The sequence below is a fragment of the Nomascus leucogenys genome, chromosome 2, assembly GCF_006542625.1.
Source record: "Nomascus leucogenys isolate Asia chromosome 2, Asia_NLE_v1, whole genome shotgun sequence".
NCBI classification, from domain to species: Eukaryota; Metazoa; Chordata; class Mammalia; order Primates; family Hylobatidae; genus Nomascus; species Nomascus leucogenys.
The window spans coordinates 143,484,904-143,507,382 of NC_044382.1; the positions used below are offsets into that span (position 1 = coordinate 143,484,904).

At 41.3% G+C, this 22,479-nt stretch overlaps 1 protein-coding gene across 1 annotated transcript in view; it reads right to left on the reverse strand.

Annotated features, from left to right (window-relative positions):
- The window catches only part of ADAMTS18 (ADAM metallopeptidase with thrombospondin type 1 motif 18), a 155,323-nt gene that overhangs the window by 78,384 nt on the left and 54,460 nt on the right, over positions 1 to 22,479 (reverse strand). The window contains exons 3-6 of the mRNA XM_030819159.1: positions 6,342 to 6,628; positions 3,120 to 3,313; positions 2,734 to 2,817; positions 1,025 to 1,184 (exon numbers count right to left, since the gene is read on the reverse strand). Coding sequence (XP_030675019.1) covers positions 1,025 to 1,184; positions 2,734 to 2,817; positions 3,120 to 3,313; positions 6,342 to 6,603 — 700 coding nt within the window. The 5' untranslated portion in view covers positions 6,604 to 6,628. The remainder of the gene's footprint in view (positions 1 to 1,024; positions 1,185 to 2,733; positions 2,818 to 3,119; positions 3,314 to 6,341; positions 6,629 to 22,479) is intronic.

The window sequence follows — 22,479 nt, forward strand, 5'->3', positions numbered from 1 at the left end:
GGCTCCTGTGTTCTGTTTTTGTAAATAAAGTTTTATTAAAACACATCTGCATTCATTTATTTACATATTACTTGTGGCTGCTTTTGCAACAATACAGCTGAAATGACTAGTTGCCACAGAGACCTGTGGCCTGCCTAGCCTAACATACTGACAATCTGGCCCTTCACACAGAAAGTTTGCTGACTCCTGATTTAGACAACCATCCATCAACTGTAAAAAAATTTTGAATTCCTATTATGTGCAATGGAATATAGAATATAGTATAGATATAAAAGATGCAATTCTTGCTATCACTACCTTGTACAAACAAGGAAGAACTGAGTACTTCAAAGTCAAGTAGCTTTCTAAAAGAGGCACTGCTACCTAGTGGCACAGTTAGGTACCATGGAGCCCAGTAAAATCCTCTTCGACTACCTGATTCTGTGGTCATGATGCTTATGGAATAACCTACAAGTTTCTAGTTAAATAATGTATCTCACACCTCAATGATCATCAGTAGGATCAATAAAGAAAAATACAAGCCAGGTGAGGTGGCTCATGCCTGTAATCCCAGGACTTTGGGAGACCAAGGCGGGCAGATCACCTGAGGTCAGGAGTTCTAGACCAGCCTGGCCAACATGGTGAAACCCATCTCTACTAAAAATACAAAAATTAGCCAGGCTTGGTGGCAGGCGGCTGTAATCCCAGCTACTCTGGAGGCTGAGGCAGGAGAATTGTTTGATCCCAGGAGGCAGAGGTTGCACTGAACCGAGATTGTGCCATTACACTCCAGCCTGGGCAACAAGAGTGAAACTCCATCTCAAATAAAAAAAAAAAATACAAAATGAAGAAAGTAAGTGGGCTCCCCACATTCTAAGTTCAGTTAAAAAGAACAATAGTCACCAGAGGGTATGTGAGGTTACTCCACAATTTAAATATTATGTCTCTTTATTAAGGAACGTAAGGGCTATCCATCATCCATAGAAAGTTTGCATACTGTGTTTTCAGCTAACAGGTGTGTGTGAAGGATCTGTTCATACCATACCTAGAGTGTCACATGGTTCATTCTTCCAAGAACAAATATCAAATCCCGTGAGTAAGATGGCATGATCATGTCTCTTGCCATTCTTTCCAATGAGGGCAGACTGCCATTGACAAAAACTATTCAGAGACTGGTCTGCATGATGGTTGATCAATAATCCTCCCTATGGGAAACCCACACAAATCAAAGTGTGAATTTGTCACAGAGATGAGAATGCTGAATCATTCCATTTGTACAGGCAAACACAGAAACATATTTCTAGGGAAAAAGATCACTAGAGGAAAACACTTGAACTAAGGCAGGAGTCAGGAAAATATCTATTTTAAGTAAACGCTCACAATATTTAAAGCAACTACAAAGTTTCTGTAGTGTGGCTTACGACTGATTAAAGTTCTACAAAAAATAACCTGGCGTCAGTTAGAACACCTTTGTTCATCTCACCTAGTACTACCTTTATAAAACTGTTACAACTTTTAAAACATGATAATTAATTAATGGTGATGAAGTTCAATGCCTTTTCCATAAAGCCTCATCATTATTTCCATAGATGTCAAAATTCCCAGCAAAGCATCTGGCACATCACAGGTTACAATCAATCAATCAATATAACGAAAATTCACTGAATGAATAAGCAAATGATGATACGATTCCAAAGGGTAACAGAGGACCTACCCTTAAAATAATCATTTGTCAAGTGTTTGCTTAGTCAAAACTGTTGACTTGGCCAAGTTGAAGGTTTTTAGACAAGATCTTTAATTATCACTTAATTAGGATGTGGCTGGCTTCAATGGCCTTGGGCAACCTATTAGTAGGCTAAACACAAAGGTGTCTGCTAACCAGCACACGTCCTTTCTATCTTTCTAAAATTCCAAAAACCATTTGACAAGCTGTTAACTTCTGTAGCTCTCCACACCTGGGCAATTAGATCAATTTTTGTCTTGTCTGTGTCTTCCTGCTTTTTATGTTTTTTATTGGCCTTACAGAAGAAGAGGAAAAGCCTCAGGGAACTTAAAAAACAGCCATTTGAATGGTAATCGCTATCTCAGAGAAACAGAGTTTAACATCAAAACACTACAAAGCAGCGACTACCATGTAATTTAACACTTTATTACATGTTCTGGTTTTCATAATTTGCCCCATGTTTGTGTCTTGCATCTCACTGTGATCAATCCAAGGGCAGCTAAATATCCCTTGTTTATTCCCTGTATTACCTAAGATGGTACTGGGGATACAGTAGGTTTACTACAATAATTTTCTGATGTCTTATTTTCAGTATGTTTTTGAAATACCCTTCTGCATCCACCAGCAATTACTCAGCATATCAAACGTGCAAAATCTAGCTAATTCTTAAATCTATGACCAAATTCACCTTCTTTGTGAAGCCTACATACCATTTATTTTATGTAACATATTTATATTTCATATTTTTATTTATATTATCTATTTGCATATTATTTAATACTTATGTACCATTTTTATGTATATATATGCATATATAATATAAATACATTTAAATATAAATATTTTTCTAGTGCTTTAGTTTAATTGTGTGATTACACAACCTTTTAAAATTGTACTTTGAGGAGAGTCAGCCTGGTTTCAAATTTGAGCAGTTAACGACTAGTACATGGATTAGTGAACACAGTAGGTGTTCAAGAAATGTATTCTGAACGGCAGACTGAATGAAGACATAAATGAAGTTTGCCACTTACAGGTTCTTGTTCCAGAAGAATTAGGCTCACCACAACCACGTTTATGTCACTTCCAATAGTCCCATCTTTAAATAGGCCAGAAACCTGTTGGAACAATGGAAATCAAACCAAATCTCAAAATTTTCAAAACCTTAGGGGGAATCAATCAGGCATATTGAATGAAGTATGCAGGCTTCAATTTAACCAAATATATGTACATATAAAGACAATTTCCTCAAAACTCAGCTTAAAAAAATAAAACCACGTATGTAGCTATTAAAAGCAATGGCAGAAACTGCAATTACATTTGCACCAACCTAATACATCTGCTATTCAACCCATGCAAGAGAATTCTACGACGTTTATCTTCTTCGGAGAGCCAGAAGCTTCGTGACATCCCCCCTTACCATGTTCATTACTGTGAGAATGTACGTGGTGACATTTCCCTTGCCATGCTTTTCCACCATTTTCTTGTCTGCCACCACAAGGGTTTCCACGTTTAGGCCCTTTTGTGATTTTCCAGCTGATCTCCTGGGTCGCCCAGAGCTCCCATATTCATCAAACCTTAGATAGGTGTCCGCTGTGGGAGGCTGGGGAGCATCTATGATGAACACAAGAGCATTTGGAAGGGATATTAGAGAATATCTGGATAAGACAGTTCAGAGAGAAACTGGAGAAAGGGAAGAAGAGAAACTATGTAATCAACACTCCACCAATCCACTAACAAGTGATGCTGCCAGTGCCTGCCCAGGTGCCTTGCATCTAGTATGTGGTCAAGAAGGACCTACTCAGTAAACGTTTGGATGCACAGATGCGTAGATGGATAAATTGGACAGGATGGATGGATGGATATGTGGATGGATAGATGGATGGATGAGTGGATGGATGGATGGTGGATGGATAAATGGGTAGGTGGATAGAAATAAATGGATAATGGATGAACTCAGTAACTCAGAAATGCTCTAAAAAGGAAAAAAAAAAAGAAAGAAAGAAAAGAGCAGAGCAAAGCTCTAGGCCAGGTGTGGTGGCTCACACCAGTAATACCAGCAATTTGAGATGCAAAGGTGGGTGGATCACTTGAGGTCAGGAGTTTGAGACCAGCCTGGCCAAGATGATGAAACCCCATCTCTACTAAAATTACAAAAATTAGCCAGGCATGGTGGTGCATGCTTGCAATCCTAGCTACTTGGGAGGCTGAGGCAGCAGGATCACTTGAACCCAGGAGGCAGAGGTCGCAGGGAGCCAAGATCATGCCACTGCACTCCATAAGGAAGTCTGTCTTTTATGTCCTCAAAACACCCAACCACACCTACACATTCGCCTTTGAGATAGAGTTTCTGGGTGACAGAGTGAGATTTCATCTCAAAAAGTAACAAAAAACAAGCTATAATTCTACTTAGTAGAATGGATCAACAAAAATCAATTTTGTGGGGAGAAACTTTGAAAGTAAAAAATGCTCATTTTACTACTCAAAAACTGCAGAAATAGTGTTAATCCTTTGGATCTAAATTTATTATTTATGAATTCATTAAATATACCACTTTATACATTATTTTCTGAATAAAATGTAAACAGCTCTAAAACACTGGCCATGTCTTAAACTCTCATTTCATCAACACAGACTTTAACACAGCACATAAGAAGTGCTCAATAAGAACTCTTTGATGTGATATTGACTTAGTTATTGGGGAAACAGTATAGTAGGGGGTGACATTAAAAACTGTGTTAAACACTTTTCATAACTGGTAAAGTGTGGGCACCAAGTTAACAGAGTGGATACTGGCCATAGCCATTGAGCAGAGACGTAGAAGTGCCTGCTGGGCCAGACATGATGCTGTTAGTTAATGGATAGCAACAGCTATGAGCATTCCTGGGAAGAAAAATGGCATCTGCAAAGCTCAGGGAAGTACTAACTAGTACAGAAATATTTTAGTACTAAAAAACACCGGTCCAGCTGTAATAGTGAAACTAGCTCTCTACAGAGTAAAATTAAAAGATAAAATTACTTAGAGTTAGATTTAAAAACTCAGGTTGGCCACTTATGAGCACAGTGACCTTGAGCCTCAGTTTCCTTATGAAAACAGGTGACACTTGTTTATATAAGGTTGCTGTAAAGATTTGCTTTGATGTCTCATATCAAACATGTCTTACCACTATAAACATTATTACTACCATTAATACAGGCTAAATTATTACTCTATATATGCTAAATGGATGCCCCTTCATGAGGATATTTCAATAATACCAAAAACTCAAAAACCAGTTAAAATGGTAAACTCTTTCATTATTCCTCCTGATTAATATCTTACTGATACCAGTTCCTTTTCTCCATGAGAATAACCTTCTTCTGGCTGTGCTATCCAACTTGGCACACACTTTCCACGTGTAGCTATTGAGCCACAGAAGAATTTAAGAGTTTAAAAAGCAATACTTGATTCAGGTATTGAAAATCTTTTGGCTGGGCGCAATGGTTCATGCCTTTAATGCTAACAATTTCGGAGGCCGAGGCGGGTGGATCACCTGATGTCAGGAGTTTGAGACCAGCCTGCCCAACATGGGGAAACCTGTCTCTACTAAAAATACAAAAATTAGCTGGGCGTGGTGGCGTGCGCCTAAAATTCCAGCTAGTTGGGAGTCTGAGGCAGGAGAATTACTTGAACCTGAGGGGTGGAGGTTGCAGTGAGCCGAGATCGCGCCACTTCACTCCAGCCTGGGCAAAAGAGTGAAACTCTCTCAAAACTAAACAAAATGAAACAAAACAAAAACAAAAAAACAAGCAAAAAGAAAATGTTTTAAATGTTTTAAGTATGTCCCAAACAACTTGAATATGTAAACCTACTTTTTTGACCTTAATTTTATGCAAGTTAAATGCAGATTAAGTATTTTCAATAAAAATTTATCATCTGAATTGACAGGTTTAAGTGCTGTAAGTTTAAAATAAATGTGGGATTTCCAAAACTTAATAGGAAAAAAAGAATGTAAATCTCTCACTAATAATTTGTTATAGTGATTACATGTTGAGATAGTATTTTGTATATGTTGGGTTAAATAAAATGTTATTAAAATTCATTTACCCTTTTTTTAACTTTTAAAACTTGTGGCTACTAGAAAACGTAAAATTGTATTTAAGGCTTGTGTTACATTTCTACTGGACATCGCTGATCTGGAAATGGCCGAAGGTTGTACCTAGGTCACAAAGCATGCTCAAGGATACCTGTGTTTCACAGCTACCTCCCTCACATGCTAATGTTCTTGTTTCTAGAAGTCTCTCCTTTGTGTCCTCAAAAGAGACATCCAACCACACCTAGACATTTACCTCTGATTTCTTTTGTCATTGGAAATCTAGATACTTTTCTCAGAAGCAGAGAAATCTAGGTAAGATTGGGACCTATGGCATGAAAGTAGGCGATACTAAAAGAGTAAAAAAGAAACCATATCTAAATCTTTCCTAGTTTAACCTAGAATAATTCATCATCCAGCATTTGCCTGAGAGAGATAATTACTGGTCCTATGCCAAGACAGATGCTCAGGGTAGCCCCATTTTGACGTGCAAAGCTTGTACACCCAACAGCACTCAGGAAAACCCGTCGAGGCCCACATGAGAACAGAACAAGAAAAAGTTTCCTTACATACATTTCTTGCGTCGTCCACAAAAATGCTGCTTTTGCAACCTTCGATGGTGATACTCTGTCTCTCGACTCTGAGATGCATGGGGAATGTGACTTGGGGAGTAACCAGGATAATTCCGGCCAGAGCCGGGGTAGCCACGGTACCGCTGGACCTTCTCTTCTGCTGTCCTTTTGTATAGTACGTGAGGATGGTGACCCGCAGGGGAGCTGTAGTTGTGTTCCTGGGCCAGGAGCTGAGGTAACGGCGAGATGAGGAATTCATTTTTTCGTGTCCTTATTAAACCTGACTAAAGAGCCAAACACAAAGCGAAGAGTCATGATTCCATGTATCCCTGTGCCAAGGGTTGGTTTTCAACAACTGCTTCTGACTAATTCCTGTATGTGGGCACAGGAACTAAAAGCTTCACACATATTGCCTCATTTTTATCTGCACCATTACAACAAACTGCTATTATTACTGACAGGTCTCACTTTAAAACCGAAGCTGGAGAGCAGTGGCGCAAACATGGCCCACTGCAGCCTTGACCTCCCGGGCTCAAGTGACCCTCCCAGCTCAGCATCCGGAGTAGCTGAGACTACAGGCAGGCGCTCCCATTGCCAGATCACTTTTATACTTTTTATAGAAACAGGGTCTATGTGACCCAGGCTAGTTTTGAACTCTTGGCCTCCCAAAATGCTGGGACTACAGGCATAAGTCACTGTACCTGGCCCGACAAGTTGCTATTATCACCACCCCCATTTACAAAGGAGAAAACTGAAGCTAAGATAGTAAGTGGGAAAGCTAGCATGGGCACCCAGAGTTCTCTACTTTCAGAGGCAGGGCTCACAACCACTGGGCTGCCAGTCCTGATGTTTGTGCCTGAAGGGCTGAGCCATGGACATTCTGCTGCATCTGCATTTATAACCTGGCAGATGCCATGCTCACCACTGGATAGAGTGATGAATATAAAACACCCCCACTCCTTCTCCAGTTGTCCACACTTGATTTTTCTCTTTTTTTTTTTTCTTTTGTTTTTTAGATTAGGTTTCATTCTGTCCCTTAGGTTGGAGTACAACAGCACTATCGTGGCTCACTGTAGCCTTGACCTACTGGGCTCAAGCAGTCCTCCTGCCTCAGCCTCCTTAATAGCTCGGACTATAGGTACACACCACTATGCTCAGAAATGGGGTCTATGTTGCCCAGGCTGGTCTCAAACTCCTGGCTTCAAGTGATCCTCCTACCTCAGCCTCCTAAAGTGCTCAGATTACAGGTGTGAGCCACCAATTCCGGCCCATCTTGATTCACAATTGCTAAATCAATTTTTTTATAAAAAGTTAGCAAGGATGGCAGAGAAAGGCATGAGTGATGTGATCTCTAAGTGGGGGTCTAGAGAATCTGATGAGTGGTGCTATAATGAAGAGACATATTTACCAAATCAAGAAGAAAGGGGAGACCCTGGGAAGCCCATTCAATCACAATTTCACTTTCCAAGTTCATGGCACAGTATGTGTATCTTCGTACCTGATTTTGCAGCCAAGATGCGCCCTTGTCTCTCTTTCAGCAAATGCTGTACTCTATCTTCTCTAGATATCAGAGTTCCCTGATACTCAAGACCCTGCTGGGGAAAGTGTGGTCTGCAGACCAGTAGCTTCAGCCTCACCCAGGTACTTGTGGGATTCACAATTGTGAGCCTCACCCCAAACCTGCTGGATCAAAGTCTGCGCTTTATTGATATCCTCACATGTTTATGGGGTCCTTTTTATTTCTGTGGTATCGGTTATGTCGCATTTTTCATTTCTGATTTTATTTTAATTTTTTTTTCTTAGTCTAAGCTAAAGGTTTGTCAATTTTTTTTCTTTTCTTTTTTTTTTTTTTGAGACAGAATCTCGCTCTTTTGCCCAGGCCGGAGTGCAGTGGCGCCATCTCGGCTCACTGCAAGCTCCGCCTCCGAGGTTCACGCCATTTTCCTGGCTCAGCCTCCCGAGTAGCTGGGACTACAGGCGCCTGCCACCGTGCCCGGCTAAATTTTTGTATTTTTTTAGTAGAGACAGGGTTTCACCATGTTAGCCATGATGGTCTCCATCTCCTGACCTCATGATCCGCCTGCCTCGGCCTCCCAAAGTGCTGGGATTACAGGCGTGAGCCACCACGCCCGGCCGGTTTGTCAATTTTATCTTTTCAAAAAACCAACTTTTTGTTTCATGAACCTTTTACATTCTTTTTTCAGTCTATATTTATTACTGCTTGGACCTTTATTCTTTCTTTCCTTTAATTAATTTTGGGTTTAGTTTGTTGCTATTTTTCAAATTCCTTGAGGTGCAATATTAAGTTGGGTTATTTTTGGGATCTAATTTTGGATGTAGGTGGTTAACACCAATGAATTTGAAAACTTAGAAAGAATAGAGAAATCCCGGACAAATACAGTCTACCAAAACTGAATCATGAAGAAACAGAAAATCTGAACAAACCAATAATGAGTTAAGGAGATTAAATCTGTAATAAAAAGTCTCCCATCAAAGAAAAGCCCACGGCCCGATGGCTTCCCTGATGATTTCTACCAAATTTAAGGAAGAACTAATACCAATCCTTTGCAAACTATTGAAAACAAATTGAAGAGGGGGTAGTTTTCCAAACTCATTCTACATGGCCTGCAGCACCCTGATACCCAAATCAGACAAGAACAAAAAGAAACCTACAGGTCAGTATACCTGATGAACATAGATGTGGAAATCCTCAACAAAATACTAGCAAACCAAATTCAACAGCACATTAAACAGATCATTCACCATGATCAAGTGGAATTCATCGCAGGGTTGCAATAGTTTAACATACATTAATCGACAAACATGATATATCACATTAACAGAATCAACAAAGAAAAACATAACTTTAATAGATGCAAAAAAATGCGTTTGATAAAATTTAACATCTCTTCACGATAAAAACTCTCAACAAATTAGGTATAGAAAAAGTACACCTCAACACAATAAAGGCCATATATGACAAACTCCCAGCTAACATCCTACAGAATGGGGAAAAGTTGAAAGAAAGCCTTTCCTCTAAGATCCAGAACAAGACAAAAATACCCACTTACACCACTTCTATTCTACAAAGTACTGGAAGTCCTGGGTAGAGCAATTAGGTGAGAGAAAGAAATAAAGGGCATTCAATTTAGAAAGGAAGAAGCCAAACTCTCCCTGTTTTCAGGTAACATGATCTTATAAACAGAAAACTCTAAAGAAACCATGAAAAAACTATTAGAATAGAGGAACACAGTAGAGTTGTAGGATGCAAAAATCAACACGAGAAATCAGTAGTATTTCTATATGCCAACAGTGAGCTATCTGAAAAAGACATCAAGAAAGTGGCCAAGTGCAGTGGCTCACACCTGTAATCCCGGCACTTTGGGAGGCCAAGGTGGGTGGATCACTTGAGGTCAGGAGTCTGAGACCAGCCTGGCCAACATGGTGAAACCCTGTCTCTACTAAAAATAGAAAAATTAGCCAGGTGTGGTGGTGGGCATCTGTAGTCCCAACTACTCGGGAGGCTGAGGCAGGAGAATTGCTTGAACTCTGGAGGCAGAGGTTACAGTGAGCACAGATCACGCCATTGCACTCCAGCCTGCGCAGTAAGAGAAAAACTCTGTCTCAAAAAAAAAAAAATCAAGAAAACAATCCCATTTATAATAGCTACCAAATACATATATCTAGAAATAAATTTAACCAAGGAGGTGAAGATCTCTACAATAAAAACTATAAAACACTGATGAAAGAAATTGAAGAGGATGCAAATAAATAAGAAGATATTCTGTGTTCATGGATTGAAATAATATTTTAAAAATGTTTATACAAGGCTGGATGCAGTGGCATATACCTATAATCCCAGCAGTTTCGGATTTGAGATCAGCCTGGGCAACATAGTGAAACCCTGTCTCTACAAAAACTACAAATATTAGCCAGGTGTGGTGGTGCACGCCTGTGGTACCAGCTTCTTGGAAGGGTGAGGTGGGAGGATTGCCTGAGTCTGAAAAGTGGAGGCTGCAGTGAGCCGAAATCATTCTACTGTGCTCCAGCCTGGGTGACAGAGCAAGAACCTAACTCAATTAAAAAAAAAAAAAAAAGGAAAAAAAGAAAAAATAAAACACAATCCTAATATTCATACGGAACCACAAAAAGACCCTGAAGAGCAAATGCAATCTTGAGCGAAAAAGAACGCAGCTGGAAACATCACATTACTCAACTTCGAAATATACTAGAAAGCTACAGTAACCAAAAAAACATGCCATAGGAATAAAAGACACATAGAACAACGGAACAGAAGAGAACCCTGAAATAAATCTACTCATCCACAGCCAACTGATTTTTCACAAAGGCACTAAAAACACACAGTGGGGAAAGGACAGTCTCTTGAACAAATAATGCTGGAAAAACTGGATATTCATATACAGAAGAATGAAATTTGACTCTTACATCTCACCATATGTCAAAATCTACTCAAAGTGGATTAAAGACTTAAGTAAGAGATCTGAAACTACTAGAAGAAAACATTGGGAAAATACTTCATGACATAGGTCTGGGCAAGGATTTTTTGGAGAAAAACTCAAAAGCACAGGCAACAAAGGCAAAAACAGAGAAATGGAATTATATCAAACTAGAAAGCCTCTGCACAACAAAGGAAACAATAGACTAAAGAGACAACCCACAGATGGAGAAGATACTTGTAAACTATGTATCTGATAAGGGTTAATATCCAGAATATATAAGGAACTCAAACAACTCGTCAGCAAAAAATAACAATAATAATCTGATTTTTAAGATGGCCAGAAAACCTATATAAATACTTCTCAAAAGACATACACATGGCCAACAGGGGTATATGAAGAAAATGCTTAACATCACTAATTTTCAGGGAAATGCAAATCAAAACCATACGAGATATTACCTCACCCCAATTAGAATTACTATTATCACAATGACAATAAATGCTAGCATGGATGTGGAGAAATGGGAACTGTTACACATTGTGGGCAGGAATGTCAATTAGTATAGCCATTATGGAAAATGGTAGGAAGGATCCTTTAAAAATTAAATATAGTTCTACCATATGATCTAGCAATCCCACTACTGGGTATTTATTCAAAGGAAATGAACTCAGTATGTTGAAGGAATATCTGCACTCCAATGTTTATTGCAGCACTAGTCACAGTAGCCAAGACACAGAATCAATCTAAGTGTCTGTCAACAAACAAATAAAGAAAATGTGGTATATATACAAAATGGAATACTATCCAGCCATTAAAATCATGAAATCTTGCAATTTGTGGTAACATGGGATAGTCACCTTAGGAACTGTGGCATTGACATGATGTCCAGAGCCTGAACTCAAAGACGGAGTCTTCATTCACAAGCACATGCTGTGACTCCCGGTCCTGTTCTAGGCATTGCCATAAACAAGAGTGGTACACAACAAGTAAATGAAATGGTTCACATTCGTGGCCTTATGAAGATTATGGGACAAGAGAATCAATAGGCAAGATAAGTAAAATCTCATAACCCTAAAAATCCCAGCCATCATATCTTCAGGATATACCTCAGAGAAGCCCACCCTTCCAGATCTAGCACACATCATACTGGTAGATGCTTGCATCTCTTATTTGGACACTTTCTATTAACGTCCCAAATCCCACCTGTCCTATCCAACAGGGTCTCCCCACATCAGCCAGAGTCCTCGTCCAGCACTCATCAACTCCTTCCATTCACTCTGGTATTAATCACAAATTCCTGGCCCACTAATCTATGCATAATCAACTCCCTGCAGAACCTGCCAGCTTTATCTGTCCTCTCTTTCCCTTCTCACACCATTCTCAACAGGACGCTCCTTTCACTTTTTGAAACTACTAAGTTCTTCAATACTAAATGGCATTTTCACACACTTTTTGTTTTCTTTCCCTTACAGTTTTCTCCCGTCAATTCACTTGGCTTTCTGGTGCTTATTGCTGATGTCTCAATTTAAACACCATCTTCTCAAAGAAGCTGTACTTATGACTGTATTGAAAATTATCCTCTTGGCCAGGCATGGTGGTTCATGCCTGTAATCCCAGCACTTTGAGAGGCTGAGGTCACGAGATTGAGACCATCCTGACTAACACAGTGAAACCCCATCTCTACTAAAAATAAAAAACTAGCCAGGCATATAGTCCCAGCTACTCCAGAGGCTGAGGCAGAAGAATCGCTTGAACCTGGGAGGCGGAGGTTGCAGTGAGCCGAGATTGCACCACTTCACTCCAGCCTGGGCGACAGAGCGAGACCCCATCTCAAAAAAAAAAAAAAAAAAAAAAAAGAAAGAAAAGAAAAGAAAGTTATCCTCTTTCATGCAAAGGCATAAGAATGATATAATGGATTATGAAGACTTGGGGAAAAGAGTAGGAGTGGAGATGAGGGATGAAAGTGTACAAATCGGGTGCAGTGTATATTGCTCAGGGGGTGATAGGTGCACCAAAATCTCACAAATCACCACTAAAGAACTTACTTATGTAACTAAACACCATCTGTCCCCCAAAAAACTACGGAAATAAAAAAATAACATAAAGAAAATTATCCTCTCTCACTTCCAAATAATCTCAGGTCACAGTTTACTGGCTTTATGTCTATCTTCAATAAGGAAACAAACAAAATGCAACCCTCTCCCCACCATCCCTCATATGCAGTTTTATTGCACACTCTGTGACAGCAGGGGCCACCTGAGTATCCCTGATGCATGCCACATGTTATCAGCTAGTAAATATTTGTTTCTCCAGACAGGGCGTGGTGGCTCACACCTGTAATCCCAGCACTTCGGGAGGCCAAGCAAGGCAGATAACGTGAGGTCATGAGTTACAGACCAGCCTAGCCAACATCGTGAAACCTCATCTCTACTAAAAATATGAAAATTAGCCCGGCGTGGTGGCAGGGGACTGTAATCCCAGATACTCAGGAGGCTGAGGCGGGAGAATCGCTTGACCCCAGGAGGAGCAGTTTGCAGTGTGCTGAGATTGCACCACTACATTCCAACCTGGGCAACAGAGTGAGACTCCATCTCAAAAAAAAAAAAAAAAAAATTGTTTCTTCATCCCCAGACTTTTATCAGAGTGGAGGTGATGCTGAAGGCATGCCAATATCAGAGAAGGAAACGAGACATAGACAATTTCAAGACTATAATGCACATGAACTCGGCTATATTTCAGACATGAAGCCATACGCATTCAGTGTGACACCTTAACCTAACCTCACGACTCCCTGGGAGGAAAACCCAGCAGGAAGCACAGGCAGAACTCAGGTCCCTCATTCTCTGAGCAGGACCCTCCCCATGCCCTCACCTCTTTCAAGCTCCATGCAGACAAAAAACACCATTTCAAGTCCCTCACAGAATAGAAGGAAAAAAAAAAGTGAATTATCCCTGAAAGCCCTCCAGCCTTACTAACTTCCTTACTTGGCTCAACTAATATCAAAGGTTTAAGCCACTTAAGTGCTTCAACTGGACTAACCGGTTTGGAAGCTTTCTATTTTCTCCCTGTTACATGCAAACTGCAGACAACTCAAATGCACAGAGAAAACTTCCACACTGAAAAAGCAATTTAAAAAATCATAATAATGGGCATCCTATATTGAGACAAACACTTGGTCTCACATAGCCTGTAATCTTCCTATTCAGAGTGACAAGGACAAAAATCTAGAAGAATTCTTTTTAACAAACAAAATTTAAAAAATTTTACAGTGCTAGATATTAAAAAAGAAAAGTATTATTTTTCTGCTTTAGTTTTTTGTTTTTGTTTTTGTTTTTGTTTTTGAGACGGAGTCTCGCTCTGTCACCCAGGCTGGAGTGCAACGGCGCGATCTCGGCTCACTGCAAGCTCCGCTTCCCGGGTTCACGCCATTCTCCTGCCTCAGCCTCTCCGAGTAGGTGGGACTACAGGCGTCCGCCAACACGCCCGGCTAATTTTTTGTATTTTTAGTAGAGACGGGGTCTCACCGTGGTCTCGATCTCCTGTCCTCGTGATGCGTCCGCCTCGGCCTCCCAAAGTGCTGGGATTACAAGCATGAGCCACCGCGCCCAGCCTTTTCTACTTTAGTTTGATAGAAAACCTTGGAATCTAACCAAATAAATACATTTTATTGCGTAAAAATATAAACCCAATACACCCAAAAGAAACCATCTGTTTATTTGTGGAGTGTGTGAAGCATTTTCAGATACCGAACACAAGCAAGGTTCTGGCTGAGTAACAGTGAATGACACAGATCTGTGGTCTCCCGTGGCTTCCACTTCAATGGGGGAACCAGGGGCTAAACCAGCAAATGTCACAAATGGGAATGAAATATTATTCCTCTGTATAAAGTGTGAAGAAAAAGACGGGGTTTCACCACGTTGGTCAGGCTGATCCCGAACTCCTGACCTCAGGGGATCCGCCCACCTCAGCCTCCCAAAGTGCTGGAATTACAGGCACGAAAACTCGTCTTTACTAAAAATACAAAAAATCGCACCACCGCACTCCAGCCTGGGTGACAGAGCGAGAGTCCGTCTCAAAAAAATAAAATAAAATAAGCATGAAGAAAAACAGCAAAGTTCTATGAGAGGAAATAATAGAAGGGGTGAGAGGAGCAGGGAAGCTAATTTTAGAGAGGGAGGTAAAGGAACACTTTTCTGAGGAGAGGCATTTCTTGTGAGACCGGAAGTCCTCTCCTGGTCCATGATGGCGAAGTCTAGATGGAACTGAGAGACCGACGTCTCAGAGCTAACGAGCACAAAGGGTGGTGAGAACATGAAGAAAGCAGAGACCCTGAGGCCTGCTAAGGAGGAGATGGACTGGGGACGCCCTTAGGCTCCTCCTACAATAAAGGACAGGAAAGGCCTGGATTCATCCTTTCTCTCATTGCTATAAAGAACTACCTGAGAATTGGGTATTTATAAAGAAAAGAGGTATAATTGGCTCATGTTTTCACAGGCTGTACAAGAAGCATGGCTGTAAGCCTCAGGAAACTTTCAAAACTTCCAATCACGGCAGAAGGCAAAGGGTTTTACGTTTTTTTTGAGACGGAGTTTCACTCTTGTTGCCCAGTTTGGAATGCAATGACACGATCTCAGCTCACTGCAACCGCTTCCTCCTGGGTTCAAGCGATTCTACTGCCTCAGTCTCCTGAGTAGCTGGGATTACAGGAATGGGTCACCACACCCAGCTAATTTTGTGTTTTTGGTAAAGAAGGGGTTTCTCCATGTTGATCAGGCTGGTCTTGAACTCCCGATCTCAGGTGATCCACCCGCCTCAGACTTCCAAAGTGCTGGGATTACAGGCATGAGCCACTGCACCTGGCTGCAGACACATCTTACATGGCCAGAGCAGGAGGAAGACAGAGTGAAGAAGTATGTGCTACACACTTTTAAACAACCAGATCTCAGACAAACTCACTATCATGAGAAGAGCAAGGGGGAAATCCACCCTCAAGATCCAATCACCTCCCACCCTTCCTCCAACACTGGGAATTACAAATCCACATGAGATTTGGGTGGGGACACAGAGCCAAACCGTATCAGGCCCCAAGTCCACTTAGATGTGGCTGCCAAAGGTTGATGGTGGTGAAAGAGCTGCCCCCAACTCTCCACCCGGGGAACACCTTTCCCTCAAGAGACAAGAGTCAAGCCGAGGGAAATGACTGGGTTGCGCCCCCTACTGGACTCTGTGTGCTGCAGGGTCAACTCACATTGCTTCTCCCTGCATTGTGTTTTGTCTTTTCCAGAAGATACAGAAATTCCGTCATGTGACTTAGCTGCTAACGCTTAAAAATTAAATTGATTCTGACCCAGAGTCAATATTCTATTTAAATAGTTTAATGTTTTATTCTTTAAAATAAAAGTGTTTTATTTGTGAACAGGTGTTTTCTATTTTAGATTTCAAGGGCCTAAATCTTTTTTTTTTTTTTTTTTTTTTTAAAGACAGAGTCTCCCTGCAACGCCCAGGCTGGAGTGAAGTGCGGTGATCTCAGCTCACTGCAACCTCCATCTCCCAGGTTCAAGCGATTCTTCTGCCTCACCCTCCTGAGTAGCTGGGATTACAAGCGCCCACCACCACTCCTGGCTAGGTTTTATATTTTTAGTAGAGACAAGGTTTCATCACATTGGCCAGGCTGGTCTTGAACTCCTGACTTCAAGTGATCCACCTGCCTCAGCCTCCCAAAGGTCTGGGATTACAGGCGTGAGCCGCCTCACCCGGCCTCAAGGGCCAAAATAATTCTTACAGGACTCATGCCAGGTATAAATCACACTTTATGAATTTTCCCTAAAGTTTCCTTTAAAATATACTCCTAATTGGTCATATTTCAATTCCATCACAGGCTTTAGATTTAACAGAAAAAGGGAGACTGCAGCCTCCAGATGTAACTGACAAATTTAGTGTTAGGATAAGCGCACAATTAATTTTTAATAGTTCAGTGTGAAGAGCTTTAAAGATCAAGGCAAATTAGGAAGCTATAAATAAGCTTCCTGAAGGCAGGGACCATGTCTTAAAAGTGATTTGTATCCCAGTATTTATACCTATTAAATAATCAAAATTTAAAAGACCTAATGAACGAATGTTTATAACAATAGAGCCAGAACTTCAAATAGAGTGATATAAGCATATGTTAAAGAAGTATTTGAAATAATAATAAAAACAGCCCCATGGGCAGTATCATTATTCTGTTTTTATTTTTAGTAAAGACTGACAGAACAAAGTAGCCCCAGTAGGCTGCCTGGAAAAATACTAGCAAAGGCATATTTGTGGTCATCAATAAACAAGTTATTTTTCAGTTTTTAATTTTGAATCTATCTGCAACAACTAAAAAATGCTCTTACCTCAGTCAAGATGTCACATTCTTTAAAAATTTTTTTTAATCTAAACAAGAACACTAAAGAGTAAGTCACTGATTTGTTGCCCAACATGTATGCAAATACCCCCAAATGAGAAATCTCAGTTCAGAATAAGGGAAAGACTTAAAGTATAATCAATGTGAAATAGAAATTCATGGTCCAGGGGTTGGGGTGAGGAAGGAGGGAAAGAAACATCAGAAAAATTAAAGACTAAGTAAAGAAAGTCTGAGAAAGTCTTTGAGGAAAACCATTGGTTTAAGGATGTTTAGGATTTTATTCAGCAGCAATGGGCCAGGTGTTATAGCACATGCCTGCAGTCCCAGCACTTTGTGAGTCTAAGGCAGGAGGATCACTCGAACCCAGGGGTTTATCAGCCTGGGAAACATCGCAAGATCCATCTCTACTAAAATAAAGTATTAGCCAAGCGTGTGTGGTGGAATGTGCTACAGTCCCAGCTACTCAGGAGGTTGAGGCTGCAGTGAGCTATGATTGCACCACGGCTGTCCAGCTTGGGTAATAGAGTGAGGCCTTGTCTCAAAAAAAAAAAAAAAAAAAGTCCTTTACTTAGATGATTTTTAGAGGATTAAATGAGTTAATACTTTTAAAGTGCTAAAAACAGGCTGGGCGCACTGGCTTACACCTGTAATCCCACCACGTTGGGAGGATGAGGCAGGCGGATCACTTGGATGTCAGGAGTTCAAGACTAGCCTGGCCAAAATGGCGAAACCCTGACTCTACTAAAAACACAAAAATTACCCAAGCATGGCGGTGGATGCCTGTAATCCCAGCTACTTGGGAAGGTGAGGCACGAGAATCACTTGAACCCGGGTGACGGATGTTGCAGTGAGCCCAGATCACACCACTGCACTCCAGCCTGGGTGACAGAGTGAAACTGTGTCTCAAAAAAATAAAAATAAAACAAAAGAAATAAAAGTGCTAAAAATAGCGCTCGGCACATACATAACACTCAATACATATTTATTATCATTATAATTATTACATTTGACTATTTGAGGGAACAAGGAAAAGTCTGGCCTTTTTCTAACAGTGTGTTTATATTATAACTTTCCCCTTCGATTGGACTTGAAATTCTGGGAAGTAGCATAAATATTCTTTCCGTTTATTGAGAAAAACAATAAAAGAACTAAGCAAGGTTCAAAGACCTGAAAAGACACCTATTGATGAAATTCTTACAAAAGTAACTGAAGATATTTAAAGACAGAAGAGAAACCATAAATTTTTCTACCTTGGAGAGATGATCAATCCAAGGACTCTTAAGTTTTAGTTTTGACTGGTCGGTGTGTTTTGGTGGGGATGGGAAAGAGAAGTGACCAATGGCAAGGAAATTACGAGGCTGCTTCTCTCATGAGGCCCCTTCTTGGGCCTATTAACTTCACCACCATAAGGTTCACCAATTCAAATGTTTAACTCCAGCCTTCGTCCATCCTGAAGGCTCAATCTCTTATCCTCCTGCTCCACTGAAAAGCAGCAACAATCTCTTTTTGGTTTGGCTAGCATCATGGGGAGAAGAACACTTGTTACTGGCCTTAAAGAGTAAATGAATGGTTATTGCTGGGAGAACTAAGCAAAGTAGACTTTATGGAGAATGTGGCAGAATAGACTGTGACCATGGACTAGAGTTGTCACCTTATATGCTGGCCATCTGTTTATTTTTATTTTATTTATTTTTTGAGACAAAGTCTCGCTCTGTCACCCAGGCTGGAGTACAGTGGAGCTATTTCGGCTCACTGCAACCTCCACCTCCCAGGTTCAAGCGATTCCCCCGCCTCAGCCTCCTGAGCAGCTGGAATGACAGGTGTGTGCCACCACACCTGGCTAATATTTTGTATGTTTTGGTAGAGACGGGGTTTTACCATGTTGGCCAGGGTGGTCTCAAACTCCTGACCTCAAGTAATCCATCCACCTCGGCCTCTCAAAGTGCTAGCATTAAAGGTGTGAGCCACCGTGTCTGGCCCTATCTGTTTAAGATGAGACAGGTAAAGGCCCACCCCTTCCCGGTGAACACCTGAGCACTTCAAGGTCACTCCACAGATGTTCACTGAGTCCTCTCTGCCTGCGGTTCATGCAGCTGCATCACTGGGCAAAGTTGATTCGTCCAAGTAATCCTGATGTCCAAGCTTGGCAGGTAGTGTCTATGCACTCTCAGTCTCTGTGACTTTCTGAGTCATGCTGATAACGGTAGACTAGAAAAAAGGTTCCAAAAATTTTGCTGCCGAGATCATCAGAAATGCTTGGCTTTCTTCTCTTCCCTCACCTGGGATGTTCAGCTACTTCAAATACTCCAATAGGCTCAAAATGAATTCTCCTTTCACTTTACTCACTAACCCATTGGGGCTCCAGAACAACATTAACTAACATGACTTTGACTATATGCAATTGTTTATGCTCCCGACACAAAGATTAACATATGCAATGGTTTACGCTCCCGACACAAAGATTAACAGATTCAGTCCCTGTCTTCAAAGCCCTTCAACTATAACCGTCTGTACAGATGTAAATGTCATTCTAGTAGCTCCTAATAGCTATTAATAACATACTGATGAAAATTGATTTAGCTAATTATAATTTCTACTGAAATAAACACTTAATGACTTCAACAGCTCAAATCCCATGAGACCAGAATACAGCGTCATGGCTGTATTTAAAACTCCGTATTGGTTTGGAAAGTACAAACAGATTCTGTCCAAGTTATGCCTGTGCCCATTCTCAAAAGAGTATGTACCTCTAAGAACCTCTTTTTAAGCTCTATGTACTAATATCAAAATGGTTGATATTCTTAACATCTATTGCATACATTTTAATATTAAAAAATTAAATGTAAAAATGTTAAAATGCATATAGTTTATAAGCAGCCATAACCTATGCTTCAGCATTTATAAATTAATCTCAGTGGTTTAATCATAATCAACAGATGTTGTTAAGTCCCTTTCCTTCTTATTCTCCCCGCCTACCTTTAACATACCCATCTGGGGGTCAGTGTTTCCTATGCACCAGACACCGCACATAGCATTTTATCTGCAGAATTTCAACTGACTCTCACTGCAGCTCTATTTGTTTTTTGTTGTTTTAATTTTATATTTTATTTATTGAGTTAGGGTCTTGCTCTGTCACCCACGCTGGAGTACACTGACACGACATCAGCTCACTGCAACCTCTACTTCCTGGGTTCAAGCAATCCTCCCTGCCTCAGCCTCCGGAGTAGCTAGGATTACAAGTGCTGCCATCAGGCCTGGTGAATTTTTATATTTTTAGTAGAGATGGGGTTTCACCATGTTGGTCAGGCTGGTCTCAAACTCCTGAGCTCAGGTAATCCGCCTGCCTTGGCCTCCAAAAGAGCTGGGATTACAGGCGTGAGTCACCACGCCTGGCCTTGCAGCTCTATTTGATGGGTACTTCATTAACACTTCTATATCAGGGAGCTGTCTGACTCCATGGCCTGCCCACGCTCTTAAAAAACACACATTCTGTTCAGATTCAGGAAAGGTTCCAAGAGGGTGGGGGTCGGGGACAGCTGAAATGCTGGACTCTGAAGGTATGACTCTTTAAGAACAAACCAGTTTTGGGCTGGCATAATGGCAGTAGGTCCCAGCCTCCTGCCAACTACCTGCTGTTCCTTTCCCCACTTCAAAAGGACCAGAAAAACAAAGAGATGCAAGTAAACTGAGGTCATTCTCAGAAGTGAGGGCTGAGGTTAAGTGGCATTAAAATCAGAGAGTCGGCTGGGTGGGGTGGCTCACGCCTGTAATCCCAGCACTTTGGGAGGCCGCGGTGGGTGGATCACGAGGTCAGAAGTTCAAGACCAGCCTGACCAACATGGTGAAACTTAGTCTCTACTAAAAATACAAAAATTAGCCAGCTGTAGTGGCATGCACCTGTAATGCCAGCTACTCAGGAGGCTGAGGCACGGGAATCAGTTCAACCCAGGAGGCAGAGGTTGCAGTCAGCCGAGATCATGCCACTGCAGGCCACCCTGGGTGACAGAGTGAGACTCCGTCTCAAAAAAATAAATAATAAATAAATAAATCAGAGTCCTCTCAATTTTCACACCAAAAGGTATGAAAAAACAAAGTCCTGTGTTTAGCGGAGACACTGAAAAACCTTCCCCCATGGATCCAGACATACCTGGCTCAATTGTTCTCTGGAATGTGTCCTTACTGGTCATCACCAATCTAGTTCAGTTTCACCCTGCAACGCTCTTATTCTCTCTCTTGTGGGGTATATTCTACGTACTTTCAGGGCAGAACTGGACTACTCTGCCTTGCAACAGCTGCGCCACATCCTGAATGCCGGAGATACTCTACATGTATTTGGTAGAGACATATCCACAATAATAAAAGATACCATACCTTCCCAGCCCCTGAGATAGCCAAATACACACTAACAACCAGTTTTTGGTTTTTTTTTTTAAAGGTGATCTTTTAATCTTTTTTTTTTTTTTTTTTTTTTTTTAAGACAGTCTTGCTCTGTCGCCCAGGCTGGAGTACAGTGGCGCGATCTTGGCTCACTGCAAGCTCCCCTGCCCTGGTTCACGCCATTCTCCTGCCTCAGCCTCCTCCGTAGCTGGAACTACAGGCGCCTGCTACCACGCCTGGCTACTTTTTTGTATTTTTGGTAGAGACGGGGTTTCACCGTGTTAGCCAGGATGGTCTCGATCTCCTGACCTCGTGATCTGCCCGCCTCGGCCTCCCGAAGTGCTGGGATTACAGGCGTGAGCCACCGCGCCCAGCCCCTAACAATCAGTTAAAAGGACAGATACTGAAGCTGCATGACCTTTACAAGCGGTTTGGTCTTGAAGAGTTCTCAATCTAGGGAAGATGAAGGAAAGCTGTTTGACACCCTTGTGCCTCATAATCCTCTTTGCTCCGTGCTTCTGAATGTGATCATTTCAAAGGAAGCTTAAGGGTATCATTTGGAAAACACATGACTGCCACAAAGGCTGTTGGTGAACTGTGAATGACCAAGACGACAGCTAGCATGTCTCGATTTAATGGAAACCAGACTTTCCATGAAGTTCACATGGGAACATGCAGCCAACCTTCCCCCCCGGATGATTCCAGGCTTTGCTGCTGTGTCTGCTAATAACACTCCCCTTCACACGTCAGCATCCTTGGGAAGCGGGGTCTTGAATGTCTGGGAGGAGAAGATACTACCTCATATCCATGTAAGTTGTGTGTTTTAATGTGAATTTAGTGATCCAATTTTGTGTTCCCCTCTTCCAATCCTTCTTTGCTCCAAACTGACATCCTATGGAATGCGGCATTG